At 41.0% G+C, this 17246-nt stretch overlaps 1 protein-coding gene across 1 annotated transcript; it reads right to left on the bottom strand.

Moving 5' to 3' along the window:
- Positions 1-6031: 6031 nt before the first annotated feature.
- On the bottom strand, positions 6032-17187 carry hibadha (3-hydroxyisobutyrate dehydrogenase a). The gene is made up of 8 exons (XM_077742992.1): positions 17055-17187; positions 16082-16242; positions 15490-15599; positions 15286-15407; positions 9740-9873; positions 9595-9671; positions 6380-6536; positions 6032-6325 (listed from the first exon to the last, which is right to left on the bottom strand). The coding sequence occupies exons 1-8, from the start codon at positions 17122-17124 to the stop codon at positions 6167-6169; spliced, it is 990 nt and encodes a 329-aa protein (XP_077599118.1). The 5' UTR covers positions 17125-17187; the 3' UTR covers positions 6032-6166.
- Positions 17188-17246: the final 59 nt, after the last annotated feature.

Below are 17246 nucleotides of genomic sequence, written 5' to 3' on the forward strand. Positions count from 1 at the left end.
GTTGTCCATTCATAACTTGTGGTGGTCACTTACCCTTGATAACAATGGTTGAGTCCAGAAATTCCAGAAGTGTCGTCATCATTAAAAAAATGCGTTTCCGTTTTTTTTTTTAATTTTATTTTATTTATTTATTTTAATTTCCTCTTCGTCCAATGGAAATTATTATTATATGTTGTTTAAGTTTGCATAGGAACATTTGCAAGAAAATTACTTTTCAGTTATTGTTTTTTTAAAACACAGTCATTTGTAAACAAATAGAGTTACAAATGCAACACCAAGTATTCAGTATTTTTAAAATTTGTGATTAATTTATCTAATTTTAACCCTTTCCAGGAAGGTGGTTACCACATTAAACATCTTTTTAGATATTGACAACAATTATTTTTAGAAAATTATTACTCATAACAGTACTTTGTTTACATAATTCATTACTCTAAATGTATTTATAAAGGAATACATTGTTAATATGAAATAAATTATCAAAATTAAGATGAATTAAAAACAGAAATACACATTAATGATGGCCCATTGTGATGGATTGGACGTGCATTCCCGTCAATGGCACTTAGTCAGCGTTTTCCATTTTGGTGGGTTAGGGTTACGCCATGGGAACTTAGTGAGGGGAGATATCGGGGGCATAAGAGCTTGTACTTAGTGGCTTAATGGATGATTTGAAAGAACACTCACACTCTTTGGCTTGGAGCAGACCTCCCTAAAACAATAAAAGTCAGCTGATTGACAAGGTAGACTGGGGGTCAAATCATGTGTGTGTGTGTGTGTGTGTGTGTGTGATGTGAAAACATGATTCCGCTTACCGTGTCAAGCTGTGGAAACTTGGTTTCAAGGATAAACAGTACTTAAAAAACAACATCTTTGCATATGTTTGGAGACAAAAAAGAAGTTTCTGTCAAATGGATGATGTTGATTGGACATGGTTTTCTTAGTAATGAGTGCAGATGACGTCAATCCTTGGGAGTCAATTGTTGTTTTGGATGTTGTCGTTTTTCGTTGCTTGGACGGCAAAGATGAAAAGTTGTGTGGTATTACCTTAAAGCCAAGAACTTTAGTGGTGTACTTTTTCACTGTTGAAAATACACAATGACTCTAAAGGTTTCCATAAAAATATCAAATTATTAAATAATAATAATTATAATAATAGCCAATAGATGAATACATGAATATGTTGGGGTCCAATTTATGAATTTAAAATGTCAATACGTAATGATATTCAAAAATAAAGTGCAATTCTCTATAACAGGGGTAGGAAACCTATGGCTCGGGAGCCATATATGGCTCTTTTGATGGGTGTATATGGCTCTCCGACTTTTTAAAATCATAATTTTTATTTATTAGACTCTTCTGTGTGCATCCTCTCATTGATATGCAACAATGATATAATATTTTCAAAAGAATTTCGACTTTTTTTGACTTTCAAAGTAGTGAAATGAATAATAAATGCTCACATTTTCATGTATTTTGACTTTTAAATTCGGAGTATGGCTCTCAAGGAATAATATTAGAAAATATGAATTGTTTATAGCTCTCTTGGTCAAAAAGGTCCCGACATATATACACTTTAACCTGTTTTAAGTCATTTAAAAAAAAGTAGCAGGCAAGCTATTGATAGCAGATTACAATCTGTAAACAAAGCGAGTAGGTGGCCTCCTCTCGCAAACAGGAAACCGCCACTTTGAAAGCCATCAAAATCTGCCACGATGATTTTACATGATCGCCCAGCCGTAAAAGCCGTCGCGACCGGATGCGGCATTTAATAACGCAGACAAGCTGACGCTAACATCTTTAAAGACGCGCCAGTCGCCGCCGAATCGTGTTTCGGTCATCTAAAGGTGACTTTCCTAAAAGGTTGGACACGCCGGCATGGGCACGGTTGGACATTTTTTTTTTTGAAAAAGGAGAGCGGCATTGCGGAGAGATCAAGAAGAAAGGAAGGAGGCTTGGCTTTATGGTGATGCTTTGTTTGTGACGGCTGTCTGCTGGATGAAAACAGGGCCTCTTTAACTTCTCTTGGGTTAATGGAACTTTTATGAGTTTGTCCTGCAATCATGCAACCCCTGGCGTCTCCATGCCTCCCCGCTCCCACGTTTTTCTTTCTTTCTTTCTTTCTGTCGGCGGGCAGATCAGAGGTGAGCCGTCGGGGCCTATCTGTAAACAGGGCTCCTATAAGCGCCACGGCGTCTTTACGAGGACGGGACCGCGGCCCACTCGTCGGCCCGACCCAGTTTACGTTGGGTAAAGACTTGTTTGGGCAGCGGTGAGGAGTTGAACGCGGGAAGGATTGGAAAAAGTCCACTGAAACGTCGACTTTGCTTAAAAAGAGAGAAGTAGCTCATTTGTTTTATGGCAAAAGGCGACACGTTGCTTTTTCCAATGCATGTTGCTTTAAAGCTGGGGTGTCAAAGGTATGGCTCATGGGCCCAAAGTGGTTCGCTAGGGGGTCCGATGTGGTCAGCACAAAAATCAACTGCTGTTGATTCAAAATGGATTAGATTCACAGTGATGTTGAAATTATGCAATAACAATGATATATTAAAAGGTCAGCCTCTGCATAGTTGAAACCAGTGATGAAATAGCTTGGGGTTCAATAACATTGGCTACATCTAGAGGCTAGCATACTGATTGAAAAATAAATAACTTATTAATCTTCAAAAAACAACAACAACTAACACTGGGTGACACAGCCATGCTAACTTTGCTAGCTCTGGTTCCCTGGCTAACAGAAAAATGACATTAACAGTGTGTTTTGCACTATTTTTGGGGTCATTTTTACAAAAAAAAAGATGTGGCGCAGTAAAGTCCAATCTATGGAATTCAGTAAAGTGTGACTTTAAAAGTAACTCGCAAGCATAAAAATACGCAAGCAGGGATTGAACATCGGCCGTCATAAAGCAGGTCTGAGTAAAGAACGCCCGAGTGTCACATTCCACTTTTAATACGCGGTCGTGACTCACGCGCCGTGCTTGTCACTCGCAGTTTTATTCGCTTCCATCATCGGAGTGTCGATTGCAATCATGGAGCTATCTGAGAGAACTTTGATTGACGGGGCAGAAGACAAGTGGAACTACAACTGAAATCAATGTGCAGACGGCTAGCTTAGCATGCTAGGACTATTGGATTGACTGTACACTTGTATTGAGTTCAACCTAGAAATTCTTAATTCTTAGTTGGAATCGTCTTATTTAATGTGAAGATGCGTCAAAGTCCCAACAGTCCTACGCCATCTTTTCTCAAAACAGCATAATAACGTTGCGTCTCTCTGGCTGGCCAAGCCTCGGATCCGAGAGCTAATTTGTCACAGTCAACGGCGCCCCTCCCCGTCCGTCTTCCATTCTACTCTCCCAGGACAATTTTAGCATTCCGTTTTAGTACGCCGTGGCGATCTCGACCTCTCGGCGAGCCACGAGAATGACATTAACAAGCGTTTAATTTAGCCCGACCCGATAACGTAGGGGGGCGTTAGCGCATCCCCTCCGCACGCCTCTAAACGAACCAATTATAGGTGTTTATGTAGCTTTAATGCTTGTAAGCGTCAGGAGAGAAACATTGCAACGCTAGCAAGCTAATCAATAAGGCCTCCAACGCCCGTCCTCCCTCTTTTTTTACCATCTTCCCCCCCCTCCCCCGCTTGTTCCATCTCTGTTCAATTAGCGGCGGACAGGCGTAGCGTATCGGGCCAATTGGCCGTGACGATAACTTTAAAGAGAACGAGATGAGGCTATTGCAGACTCTAAACCAGGGGTAGGGAAGCTATGGCTCGGGAGCCACATGTGGCTCTTTGGATGGGTGCTTATGGCTCACTGTGAGCTAAAATCTGTACACTATGTCTAGAGTCTCTTTAAACTTCCAGTTTTTAATTAAACCTTTCTGCATGCATGCATCCCATTGATTAGCATCAGGGTAATAATTTTTGTCAACATAATTCTGAGACTTTTTCAACTATAAAGGCAGTGAAATGACTAAAAATGCACGTTTTTATGTTTTTTTTACGTCTAATAAATCCTGAGTATGGCTCTCAAAGAATAACAATTGAAAATATCAATCTGAAAAATAGGGACGCTTACATATTTTTGAAGAATCTGCCAATTTCACATGGTTGGAAATGGGAAAACACTTCATGTTGATCTGGCTCTGATTGGATGAGGGAAAAAAATGAATACGCAGGTTTAGAAAACAACAAACTAAGTGTAAAATCCATTAAACAACTTCACCTGTAGCCTTTGGAATACAACCACCCAAACACAGGCAAAGATAAATGTGTTTTCCCGGGATGCCGACCCACCCGCCGGGTATTTAAGACCCCTCGCCGAGTTCTGCGGGGCGCTTTTAGAGCGCGGCACGATTACTCAAGAAGGACTCCGTCGGTACCGGGGCGCCGTTGCAATCCGACCGGGGCCCATGATCACTCTTCCAAAGAGAGTAATTAATATAATGAAGAGCTACTGAGCACGTATGGCGGCGGCGGCGGGTGATGAATAGCGAGCGCCCGCTATCGTTACTCACAGGTGACGTCGGGCGACTGTACGCCCGCGGTGTTCGCGGTTTTTGTTCTGGGGAAATAGTGGAAGGTGGAGAAAGGGCAGGAAATACATGAAGATATGGTAAATATGATGGATAGATAGAGATTGGATGGTAAATGTCTTATAGTAGCATGTTTGGAAAATTGGGAGTTTGTTAATGACTATTATTATTATTTTATTAGTGGAGTATGTTATGGTTGTTAAGGTAGAATTGTTGGGTACAAGTTATGGGATGGATTTACTGTATTGTTCTAGTCTTTGTGGTACAAAAGTGGGAATATATTCTTCATCCTCTGCATGACATTCGCTTTTTTTTAATGATGTCATCACTCAACGTATTGTGAAGTAAAATATTGTATTAAAATACTCAAATATGGTAAAATAGAGTAATTCTGATAATAATAACAGGTTTGTTATTGTGTATATTGCTTTAAATGGGTTTCATTTAGTTTTTAAGAACCTTTTATCAATGTATATGCATTTATTTATATTTCTCTATGCAAATGAATGACATGCTCAAGTCAAAGAATCATGATGTTGTTTTTTTTTCATTATTAAAGTGACTGTTTAGCATGATGACATTCCAAACTAAGGCATTGCATACATATTCAAATCCAAACGTGATGTTGTAATTAGCTGTCACGCCGACGTGTTTGGCGTTGGCCTGCAGTGAAATTATCTTCGCTAATGAACCTAAGCGGAGTCAATGACTCAAGAAGAGGGTTGGGGGGGGTGGTGGGGCGTTGTGGACCAGACTTGTTTGGTGGCGGCCCGGGGCTGAATTATTATTGGCGGCGTTGTGGCAAAGATATCAAGTCCACAATAGTTTACTGTGAGGGGCTTGTTACGGGCTACTGGGCAAGCTATTATAGCTTCCAGTTTTCAGCAGCTAATTTAGCGACGTGTCACTTTGGCTCCATTCCGAATGAATCATTCCATGGCTATAAGAGCCGGTTTGGATTGGCTAGAAAGCACAAGACGACAATATGGACGATGTTATTGAGAGGCGAAACTAAATTGTATTAAGTTATAATTGCATTCATTAATAGAAATGAGAAAAAAATGCAGCCGGGTTAAAAAAAAAATTAAAAGAAAGCGTACACAGAACACATTTTAATAAACATCTTCGGTTCAAGTATAAGGTTGATGGGGAAACTGTTGCTAATACGACAAGAAAAATAAATATATACATTTGCTTAACTGGATTGGCAGTTAAAGCAGGGATGAACTAACAGTTCCTTGACTTTATCTATTCAAGTGACAACAGGAAAACAGGTAGAAGTAGATAACCGGTCGGTGTACAAGTCAAACTGTGATTGACAAGGGTTAATACTTGAGTGGCAATGAGGTAAATTCAAGTCAATCCTATAATCCGGACCCCCTCCCCTGAGTAATGCTAAAACTCAAAACGTCTAAAATGTAACAATATTCCACAGTGAGGATCGAAAAACGGCCAAAACTATCAATTCTTATAATTATCCTGAGGGATAAGTATAGTGAAACGTAAACCTGTGTTATTCTATGCACTGTGTTGTCTAATATTTGGATTGTAGATTTACCAAAAAGCAAAAGTGTAGTCTACCCTGAGTATTTTAGGACGTATTTGTGTAGTTGGATTTTGTGTGCTCGCCTTACTGTCCTTCCTCTTCGCGTAGAAACTGGAAAATGGAGGAGAAGTCCTTGTTGGCGTAGCCGCGGGAAGCCATTACTCTGAAAATCTGGTGCGCCAATGAGCCAAGAGGGATCGGCGTCTTAGTGTTGGTGGCTGTGTTTTGGGCTAAGCCTAGATCCTAGGACAGAGAAAGTGTCAATCAAGTATTATATCTCATTGACTTTTTGCTTACTTTGGCCATGAGTGTGGTTCCAAAGCCTCCTTGGTAGTTATTGGCGGAAGGGACCCCCTCCATGACGCCAGGGACGGGATTATACGTGTCACTGGACCAGCAGCGACCGGAGGACATGTTGAGGACCTTGGCGAGTAACTTGGGGTCCAATCCCAATCTGAAATTAGAAGAAAACATTCAATTTTTTCAATGAAAAAATGTGAATTCGATGTGAATTCAGTCAATGTCTGATTACCATATCAAGCAATGACCAAATATCTAATGCACCAGTCTAAGACCCCTTAAAATGACCCCTGCTGAACTTTCCGCCCGCTTGCGACCATTCTTTAGCGTTAATGGCAGTAGGCTTGGTAATGGCGCCTAATGCAGTATTGATGTTTAGCGCCACATCTATCCTTCATCATCCCTTCGTACAAGAGGAGGAGGTGAAGCGCTTTAAGCGGCACGGGAGAGCCATAAACTTGACTGTCGCCTCTGATTGGACGCAAAAGCAGGCGCAGGATGCCACAACTAAGATACTAAAAATCCAACGTAAAGGCTGGCCACATTTAAGGCTATGTTTTGGAAACGTGGCGTCTATTTTCACTTTCCTCCCCAATCTCCCGCGACTTAAGGGGACATATGTTGGACATCCCCCCCCCTCCGTCCCAGGCATAGACGCTGGCCCCTCCCCACGTTCCGGGTCAGCGGCTGGAAAGGTTACGGGCTGGGCGCACCATAAAACGCGCCAGAGCGGGCCGATCATTTGTTGTGGCGGGCGGGGACGGCGACGGCGAGCTGCTGTCCCCCCGTTAACGATAAATCAATGAATTTCTTGGAGGTGGAGGTGTTGCCCGCCCGCAGTAATTTGCGAGGAGAAGTGGACATGTCACGCTTTTAACAAGATTGTCACGGATGTGCAAAACGTGTTGCTATGACAGAAATGTGCTATTGAGGATTAATCGCAAGTTCTTGGAGGAAAAACAACAACAACAACAACAACAAAAACAAACGTCAGATGTTAATAAAACTCAAGATTCTTCTATGGCCCCCAACTAGAACTTTTACTGTAACGGTATTCCATGTTCATCTCGAGTTACTTCCACTTTAAATTTCATCTTTCAACATATCACACGATAAACACAACAAGTATTCGTCCATATACTCTTTTCCCAAATGTCCTTTGCTGCTATGATTTTTTAAGAACACAAAACCACAACATAACTCTACATAGATATCTATTTTTTAACAATAACAACAAACAGTGAGTCTTGCTAGTCCATTTTTGAACACTCTTTGACAAAACTATCATTTAAACAGTGTACAAATCCGTCACTTGAATCCCATTGCAGGCACTAGCTAGATGCTAACAAATTGGACATCTACGCCAGCAAGTGATATAAAAAAAACCATAAGAACATGAAAAAAAACAACTTTTCGGATCTCCCACTTCAATTAAAGAGCCCAACTCCTGTTTGTTATGGCACTAAAGAGCTAATAAGTGAACTGACGAGCTTCAACGCTTTCATTTAAAGAGCCAACGAGCACATTTATAAGCACTAATCAATTCCTTCAGGCAGCGCTGAGAGAAAGATTTAATTCCTCTTGGCAAAACATGGCTGCCTGTTGTCATGACCTTTTCAAATTTCCCGCACCACTATATATACGTGTGTGTATCTGTGTGTGTGTGTGTGAAAATGCGACGCAGACGCGCTACACTATAAATCCCCTCCTTTCATGTTCATGTACATCATTAAAAAACACAGTTGCAGTCGGCACCCCCCACGCTGACTGCTTGACTGCATGCAGAAATGACAGGACGCGCAAATGAGGCAAAAGAGCAGCAAAGGGATTTAAAAAGGACGGAATAAAATGAAGAGGGAACACAAATACAGACTAAGAAGAAGAAGAAGAAAGACGGCTGGTGTGCGCCTTTCTAATTGGCACGCGGGGCCATTCTTTGCATTTTGACAACGTCACGCTCTGCTGGTGGACGGGTGGGTTCAACCTCCATCTGAGATCAACAAATTAGCTTCAAAAAACAAGAATGAGTAGCAAAAAAATAAAATAAAAAAAGGAAAAGTGTGCAAAAGAGAGCCATAAACAATTCATTTTTTCAAACATTATTCCTTGAGAGCCATACTCAGAATTTAAAAGTCAAAATACATGTAAATGCTCACATTTATGATTCATTTCACCACTTAAAACTAAAAAAAAGTCTGAATTCTTTTGAATACTGTTGCTAATCAATGAATATCAATGAGAGAATATGCATGCAGAAGAGTCTAATGAAGAAAAATGTATGATTTAAAAAGGCGGAGAGCTATATACACCCATCAAAAGAGCCACATATGGCTCCTGAGCCATAGGTTCCCTACCCCTGCCATAAAAATATTGTCGGGTGAGTTAAAAGAACAAAAAAAGGCGCGTGTGTGTGTGTGACCCAAATGTTGCGACGTGTAAATCCCTGTTCCTCCTTTAATGCCTTCATATTTCAGTAGCCGAGTATGAGGATTTACGTGCGACCGCTCTTGCCAATTTTCCTTTTTTTTCCGTCTCAGCAATGATAAATCAGCAGCCAAAGCACAGCTGCACGCACGCACGTTCATACGAGCGCATCAAAACCAGGTGCACAACGCCATTTAAGTCGTCTAAACCCGTAAAAAAAAAAAAAAAAAAACACCTCATATTAAGACAGAACGGAGGAAGTTGTCTGACAAGACAAGTGTATCACTTTTGGTAATTTACACTTGGGGAGGACAGTTTCTATTGAGAAGAACAGGGATAGGCTAAAGAAGGTTATTATTGATTTTTTTTTAAATTGTCATTTATCTTGATATCTTGTTATTAATACTCTTAAATGCAATCTGACGGGATCTTTGTGGGAGTAAATCAGCAAATGTAAATCAGAGGTAGGGACTCCACCTCCTCATCAATCTTTCTTGCAGGCTATGGTGACCTTTTTTGCACTCCTAGGAACTAAACTACTGGATTTTTTGGACTATAAAGTGCTTTTATTTCCTGGATTTTTACTGGCTAACGGGCTTGTGATGTTGACATCTTCTGATGCAACTTTAGCTTTACAGCATGCTAACATATTGTGACAAAAACATACTGTAGAAGAATATAAAGAAGAATGATTTGACGCTACGGTTTAGCAAAAAAGGATACCCATTGTTTTCTATGATGAAGCGACTATGCTAGCACACTGCAAACTAGGGGTAAAGTGACCTTACCTGATCCCAAGGTTCATGGTTTCTGCTGTTCCAATCATCCCAATGGCCAGAAGCATGTTGTTGCAGATCTTTGCCGCCTGGGGAAATTGAACAAAGAACTTTCATGAATCGGTATTTGCATAAAAGTGACAATTGAGACTTTTACCTGTCCGGAACCAACTTGTCCACAGTAGACGACATTGGCTCCCATGCAGGTGAGAAGCTCCTGCGCGGCATGGTACTCTTCCTCGGCTCCGCCCACCATGAAGGTGAGCTTGGCTAAGCTGGCTGCGCCAACACCTGAACACATCACATAATACACCTTATGTAAAAATAAGCAGCCACCCCAAATTTCAACATGTTACATATGTATATGTATGTATATGTATGTATGTGTACTATGTGTATGTGTACTATGTGTATGTGTACTGTGTATGTGTACTGTGTATGTGTACTATGTGTAAGTGTACTATGTGTATGTGTACCATGTGTATGTGTACCATGTGTATGTGTACCATGTGTATGTGTACCATGTGTATGTGTACTATGTGTATGGGTACTATGTGTATGTGTATTATGTGTATGTGTACTATGTGTACTATGTGTATGTATATATATGTATATGTACATGTATATGTATATAATCCCTTGAATATCACGGGTATTGTCGAACAAAGATGGCCACGACCGTTAAAAAACCGCAAAGTAGGATCACCCCTATAATTAGTACATATTCTAATTATTCATCATCAGAAGGCATTGTTACACATTGGGTACATTTCACTTGTAATGTAACTTAACCAAATTTTGCAGTTCATCTTTACACTTCCGGCGTGTTAAGTAGCGTTGTAGCAGAGGGACGTTCGCATGTTTAAAAGGCGATTGTTGCAATCATCCGCCGCACAACCCTCGCGGGAGCCCTTTTGCCTTTTGTCCCGTGGCCCCTTCTCTTTCACCCTCACGCAGACGTACGTCCACGACGCGGCAGCTGCGCCCGACCGACGCGGCTCCTCCTCTTTGGCCCATCGCTGACAAGCTTGAGGGGTAATTAACTTTTCACTTTATCATGTTCAATTAGGCATCCCTCCCCACGCCTGATGGCTTAAGGAGCGTGCCATGTTGTGGGAGGCAACGGTGACCCCCCTGGTGCCCCCCCTCTGACCGGCTCTTCATGTAAAAAAATAACATCTTTTCAAATGCGTTGGAGCCCATCGGGCCAGTGTTATCCTTTTAAATGCTTCGACGGATCTCCCCAGACGCCCGAACAAAAGCGCAAAATGTTGAGCAGCTTGCAGAATCCAAGACTTTTATGGAGGTAGAGTGAAAGGGGAAAGAGAAATTTCTGAATCTCTTCGGGGTGTCGTCAAACTGTAATGAAAGAGCTCTTAATACTGACCACCTAATAATGGCCGTGTTAATAATTGAACAGGAATTAAGAGTGACCAAAGAGACAAAATTACATTATATAGGTACAGGAAGAAGAAGAATGGAGAGGATTGTCATGCAATGTATGCGAAAAAATTAATCTTTTTCTTTTTTACTGGTAGTTTTTACAAATCTTTGGTAAGCAATATTTACACTTTGCTTCTATTGCTAAATACGGATTGGACATCTCTTGCCGTCAATTGAAATAAAGTTTTTTTAAAGCAATTCAGCACTTTGCTCTCTTTTCTATTAATGGTTCACAGTTTTGTCCTGACACATGCTATGGCATATCAAATAAAATCTACCCTTTGAGTCTATTTCTTTACGAGATGCACATCCACTTAAAAAGGGCAGTGCGACAACTGCCGCTTAATTAGCAGAGATCACGGTTCGCCGGCAACTAAAGAGGCAATTATCGATAATGCGGTCAATGCACCGATCAATACACTTCACTAAAGAGAAAACAAACAGCGAATATATAGAGACTCAAATACATTCTTTTTTACCTCCCAATACTTGCAAATGAACTAATCACCCTAATAAGCTGTGATGATATGTAGAGGATTTCTGTAAGCAGTTGTCATAGAGGACGGATGGAAAATCGAATTTAGTCGGGGCCAAAGAGAAAAATACCAATATCGAAATGTGTGCTGGTTAGAATATCGACAACTATTTTTCAACATGCATAAGCGTGTTAGCTATGTTATGCACATATGCATCAAGGTGCACGTGTAGAGGGACGTCCCATTCTCGGGTCGGTTCTGTCAGAGACGGATTAAAAAGGAATCCTAATGAGGTTTCTTGAGAGCCCGGCGCGCCGGCTCATCCATCCCAGCGGGAGTGACAGTCGCGGATCGTTAGCGCCGCGCAGCTACACGACGCCCCCTAGGGGGAGACAAGATGTGTGAGTGCGAGGAGGGGAGGGGAGGAGCCAGGCAGTTGTTGATTGGGTGACTCCAACTTCAGTATTCAACACAATTTTTGGAAAAAAATGCGGTATCGTTGAATAAGGTTTGTGTGCCTTTAGGAGGCGGGGCCTAGCAGAGTTCGAAATGTGAAAAATTATGCAGGGGTGTCAAATCTGTGGTCCCCGGGCCAAAAGTGGACCGCTAGGGGGGTTTGATGCGGCCTGATGGGTACTTTTTTGCTCATTCTTACTGTATGGACAGAATTAAATGCTTTCATTTTTTTGGGGGGACAAAGGAACATTAAGCCACTATTAAAAAAATAGTTCATATCTGATATGCTGGCTAGTGTGAAATAATATTTAGGAATTTGTGAATTTAACCTAACCTGAGTATAAGTTGCAATGCCAATCAATAAGTAAAGAAATGTGCTTTTTAAACATTACATTCAAAACTACTACAATTATTAGTATTGTGGCCCAATTTGATTTGCAAGGCAGTACGTTTGCAGTAAACAAACACAACCTTGTTTACTCCCAAACATTTCCCAGCTAACTTTAGCTTCCCTGCAGGAGCCAATCAATGAATAGAAGCCAACGGCATGGCCTCATGTGCTCCACCAATATAATTACACCCACGGGATGATCGCCTTCTCAAACAAATTAAAAAGCCATGAAGGCGCCATTAAAACCATAACGGATATCGAGTAATTCAGTTAAAGCATGCAAAAAAACAAAACCTCCAATCGCGCAGACTCATAAAAGCTATTAAAAATGTCACTTCCAACCATTTGTCTGCCAAAATGTGCTAATGCGGCGACGTGGTGCTAAAAACACTCTGGCTAATGAGTACAATACTATGAGAACTGACACCGTGAGAAACTGAGACTCAAGTTTTCCTTTCAATTTGCTTCTTAGGGACAACATCGCTTTAGGATGCAAAAATTGCTACGCCAAACCATCGACCACGAGACCAACTTTAATAATCAGCGCCATCATGATCATCATCACCCTCAACAACGGCTCAATTCCGCCAACCGAGCCTTGGTAGTCAATGCTAGTTGACAAGAGAATGGAGTGGGAAGTCAAGGACCACAATCAATCCTTTCTCTCATTTAAAAAAAACCCACACACCCACAAAATGTGCAAGCAAGCGAAGAACTGTGTACAATTATTCTAGCGGCACGTCATTATCAGGACTCTTTTCAAAAAGTGAAAGCAATGCTAATTCCTGCTTAAGCGAGTGACATTTGAGTTGCGTTTGATGGACAGAGTTGGTTAATACCACTCGTCCACCAGCTGACATTGCGCACAAACACAAGTGGGCACGCACAAACACAAACGACAGATGACATTGGAGAAGTGGGAGCCAGTCCACAGCTGCTGTGGCTCCAGCTCCATCTGGAGCACGGGTTCCAGAACCCCTACACCCCCAGAACACCCCCCTCCATCCATCCATCCACACTGACTGACTGTTTACCACCCTTCCGTCCGTCCATCTCCTCCCAACTCCCCATCTCTGTGTCACCAGTAGCCTTCAATGGGGGGCTTGTTATGCTAATCTAGTCTTTGGGTCACCGTCTCACTAGTTCTGGTTAGCCGTCAAAGTGACAGACTGCAACCACGACACACCCCCACTGGCCTTCGAAGCCAAATAATTGCTAACCTCTGCTAACTGGCAGTCAGGCTATGTGACTCATCTTGTCATTAATCCCATTCTCAGACTGGATTAACCTGGACTGAGTGATCTGTTACTTTCTACTGCCACTGACATAGATTGAAAACATGCCTAATTTTTTCCTTGTTCTTTGCTAAAATATCCGAAAAATAGTTTGACTACAGAACTAACTAACATTAGCCTCAGTTTGAAAGAATTTAAGGATTTTCCCAGTGCTGGGGAAAAAAACAAAGAAAATTTTTCAGGGTGGTTTTAAAAGCGTTAGAAATGTGGCACACCGCCGTGGGCATGGAGGGACAAACACAGCCATTTTGGGTCATTACTGCTAACGAGCTTGCCACAGTTTCTATTTTTTTCCAAGTGTACGCCAACACCCTCACAACACATTATTTTCCCATCTGAGGAGGATTCAAAATCATCAAGAAACTTTCACATCATCTAATTTTCTCAACTAATATAACCTCACTAGAGTCACTATATCCTCACTATTTAGAAAAAATATTTTGTGTCTTTTTATTTTCTTAAATAAAGAAATATTTTTCTCTTTCAGTCTTAAATAATGGTTAAAAAAGGGGGAAAACCCTATAAATATTCTTTAAAAAGATTCTGTAGTCTTCCCTGTAATAAAAAAAGTATTGTATAATAATTGAGAAAACCATAAAAAATTAAAAGTAAGAGTATACACGAATGGAAAAAGTGTTTGGCAAAGCCAGTCATAGAAGAAGGTCAATCATTGGCCATCTCCGTCTAGTAAAAAGCTCATTTGGGAGACAAACTTCACAGAGGAGTGCACACACTAACTGTTCTCTGTCTGTAGTATGTAAACAATGTGTGTGTTAAGGGAGAGTATCTGGCTTACGGCTCTGATCTCGCAGACGCCAGCAGCTGGTAAACACGCCATCCTTTTTCGAACGGGAGCGGCCGAGTAGCCGAGTGTGTCGTGCGTTTATTCCCAATTGCGCAATCGAAAGTTGGCTACCGTCAAAGGAAAGCAAATCCGTACGTCACAATTTGGCTTTCTCCAAATCTAAATTTTACTTGCGAGATGAAAGGAATCCCGTTTAAACCTGGTGATTGACAGTTTGAGCGTGGGAGCTTTTCTCCTCTTTATGACTCTCTATCTAACATGAAAGGCACTAACATAGGTTAGCCGCCATTACGGCTCCATCAAGGTGAAAAAGCTCTGACGCGGGACTTCTTCGACGCGGCCCATTAAGAGCGACTGGCGATCCTGTGCTCTGTCAAGCGGCCATGGCGAGGCAGACAGCGCCGACGTAATGAGGACTTAAAACCTCAACCCTGTCTCCGAGACCTCTTGGTCAAATGCGGTAATAAAACCTTAAGACGGGCACCTCGCCGCTTCAGTAATTACGACCCGTGTTGTGACATTAACCCAAAAGGTCCACTAGGTGAAATTTACAGTGATTGGGTCAGGAATAGGTCGCAGAATGACCAATAAGGATAGTCCAATTGGATTCTTAGTTACTTTTAAAATGATATTTTAGTGCTGTGGACAGTCAAAAATGACTTTAAAAATATATAGCGTATTTTCAGGACTATAAGGCGCACCATCAACGAATGACAGATTAGATTTTTTTTCCTATATATAAAGCACACTGGATTATAAGGCGCCATGTTTATTTTGGAGAATATTTAAGACTTTTAAGTGCGCCATATAGTGGTAAAACTACGGTATATGCATTACCTCCTGATACTGGTGCATCCATGAATACAGCGCCCATCTTCTCTGCAGCCACCGCCATTTCTTTCGAGACGGCAGGGTCGATGGTAGAAGAGTCGATTAGAAGCGTCCCCTTTTTGACCTTCCTAATAATGAAACAGATTTTTTGATAACATCGTCAATTTGTGACATGTTTATCGGGACATTTGAAAGTGTGGCAACACTTACTTAAGTATGCCATTTTGGCCCGTGTAAACCTCAACGACATTTGGACTTGAGGGTAGCATTGTGAAAATGCGGTCTGCTTTCTCAGCCACATCTGCTGGGGTGTCCACCACCTGCAAAAATAAATCCATTTATGTACTATTTATGTGCAGCTAGGGTGTCAGAGTCGGCCATATTAACGTCAACTGGATTTTATGTGGGCTGGAACGTTTTAGATATAATATTAGATTTTTTAAAATTATAAATGGATTAAAATCCCTGAATATTCAGTTTTTGATAGATCTAAAACAATATTTTTAGATTTTACAAAATGATTTTTGAACTAAAAACAGAAAAAAATATTACAAAATAACAATTATAGATTTAAAAGGGGGAAAATCAGGAAATTTAATATACATCTATACTCTTCAGTTTAATTTGATCCTAAAACAGAAAGTCGGCACACATGATTTACATTCTCGGGCCGCACAAAATGACGTGGTGGGCCAGATTTGGCCCCCGGGCCGCCACTTTAACACCTTGGATATACAGTGACAAGTATTGAAGGACTTTACAACCACTGTATTTGCGTATGAGAGCTTTTAAAAGTTGTTACCTGGGCTCCGAGATCACGCAACTCTTTGCAGGACTCCGGAAAGACATCAGTACCGATTATAGGGTATCCATTCTTCAGGAGATTCTTGGCCATGGGGCTGCCCATGTTTCCCAAACCAATAAACCCAACTGGTGTTTTGGAGGCCATTGACCGCATGAAGACTGAAAGACAAGAACAAAAAAACAGCATAGAGTCAGCCGTGTAAAAGAAGTCATCAAAGAAGTATTCACTTGAACTTGTTTTTTTCCAATAAAAAGTGCCGTAACCTAAAATGAACTTGTGCAGGTCACTTTTAGAGCCAACCTTTGGATTTTTTTATTCTATTTTTTGGCTAACCTATTAAACAGTGAAGGATGAGCCAAAGTCCTGGCAGTGTAACAATACTAAATACTGGCAGCTCACCAAGCAGACAACAAAAAAGCTTTACAATGAAGTACAAATACTAAGCGCATTTATAGTTAGGCACATTTATCACAGCATTAAAGTTGACCAATAGTTTTAGTCTAAATTCAAAGAAGCTTTTGTGCCAAGTACTGATCAAGCAAAATGGTTTACTTGCAGTAAATGAATGGTGCATCTTGATTTACGATGTATCTGAGTAATTTAAGACTGGAAAATCTAGTTGCTTTATTTTTAAGGGATGATAATTCTGCATAAACATTCATTGGCACGCTGATGTTATGATGTAAGAAGTCATTGGAAATGTGGTTATTTTGAAATGTATTTATAACTTCAATTATAATTCTACTTATTTGGAACTAAAAATACAATTGCAATTTGCATCTGCACGATAAAGATGATTTAAAAGATGAATTAAGGTTGCATTTATGGAACCATGATTGCACAGAGCAGGTATAGTTAACAAAGGGACTGCTGTCACTTCAGCATGCTAACACAACTAGCATTGGTCTTAGCATTCTTGCAGATCTAAAACAAGACAACACCAGAAAAAACACATGGGGAGATACGTTACCCAAAGTAGGGCTGACATGTTTATTCCACGTTGGAAAAACATTTGCAACCCCTCTAAACAACGCTGCCATGCTTTTTCCCCTTGACCTCGGCAGTCGGCATTCACTGTGACAGTTGTCACGCCTCTCGAGCAAAATAAACCACTAAAGATTGACAGTTAATTCAACCAATTGTAGTTCGAGAGCTTTCGTCT

This window comes from Stigmatopora nigra, chromosome 21 (assembly GCF_051989575.1).
Source record: "Stigmatopora nigra isolate UIUO_SnigA chromosome 21, RoL_Snig_1.1, whole genome shotgun sequence".
Classification (NCBI taxonomy): Eukaryota; Metazoa; Chordata; class Actinopteri; order Syngnathiformes; family Syngnathidae; genus Stigmatopora; species Stigmatopora nigra.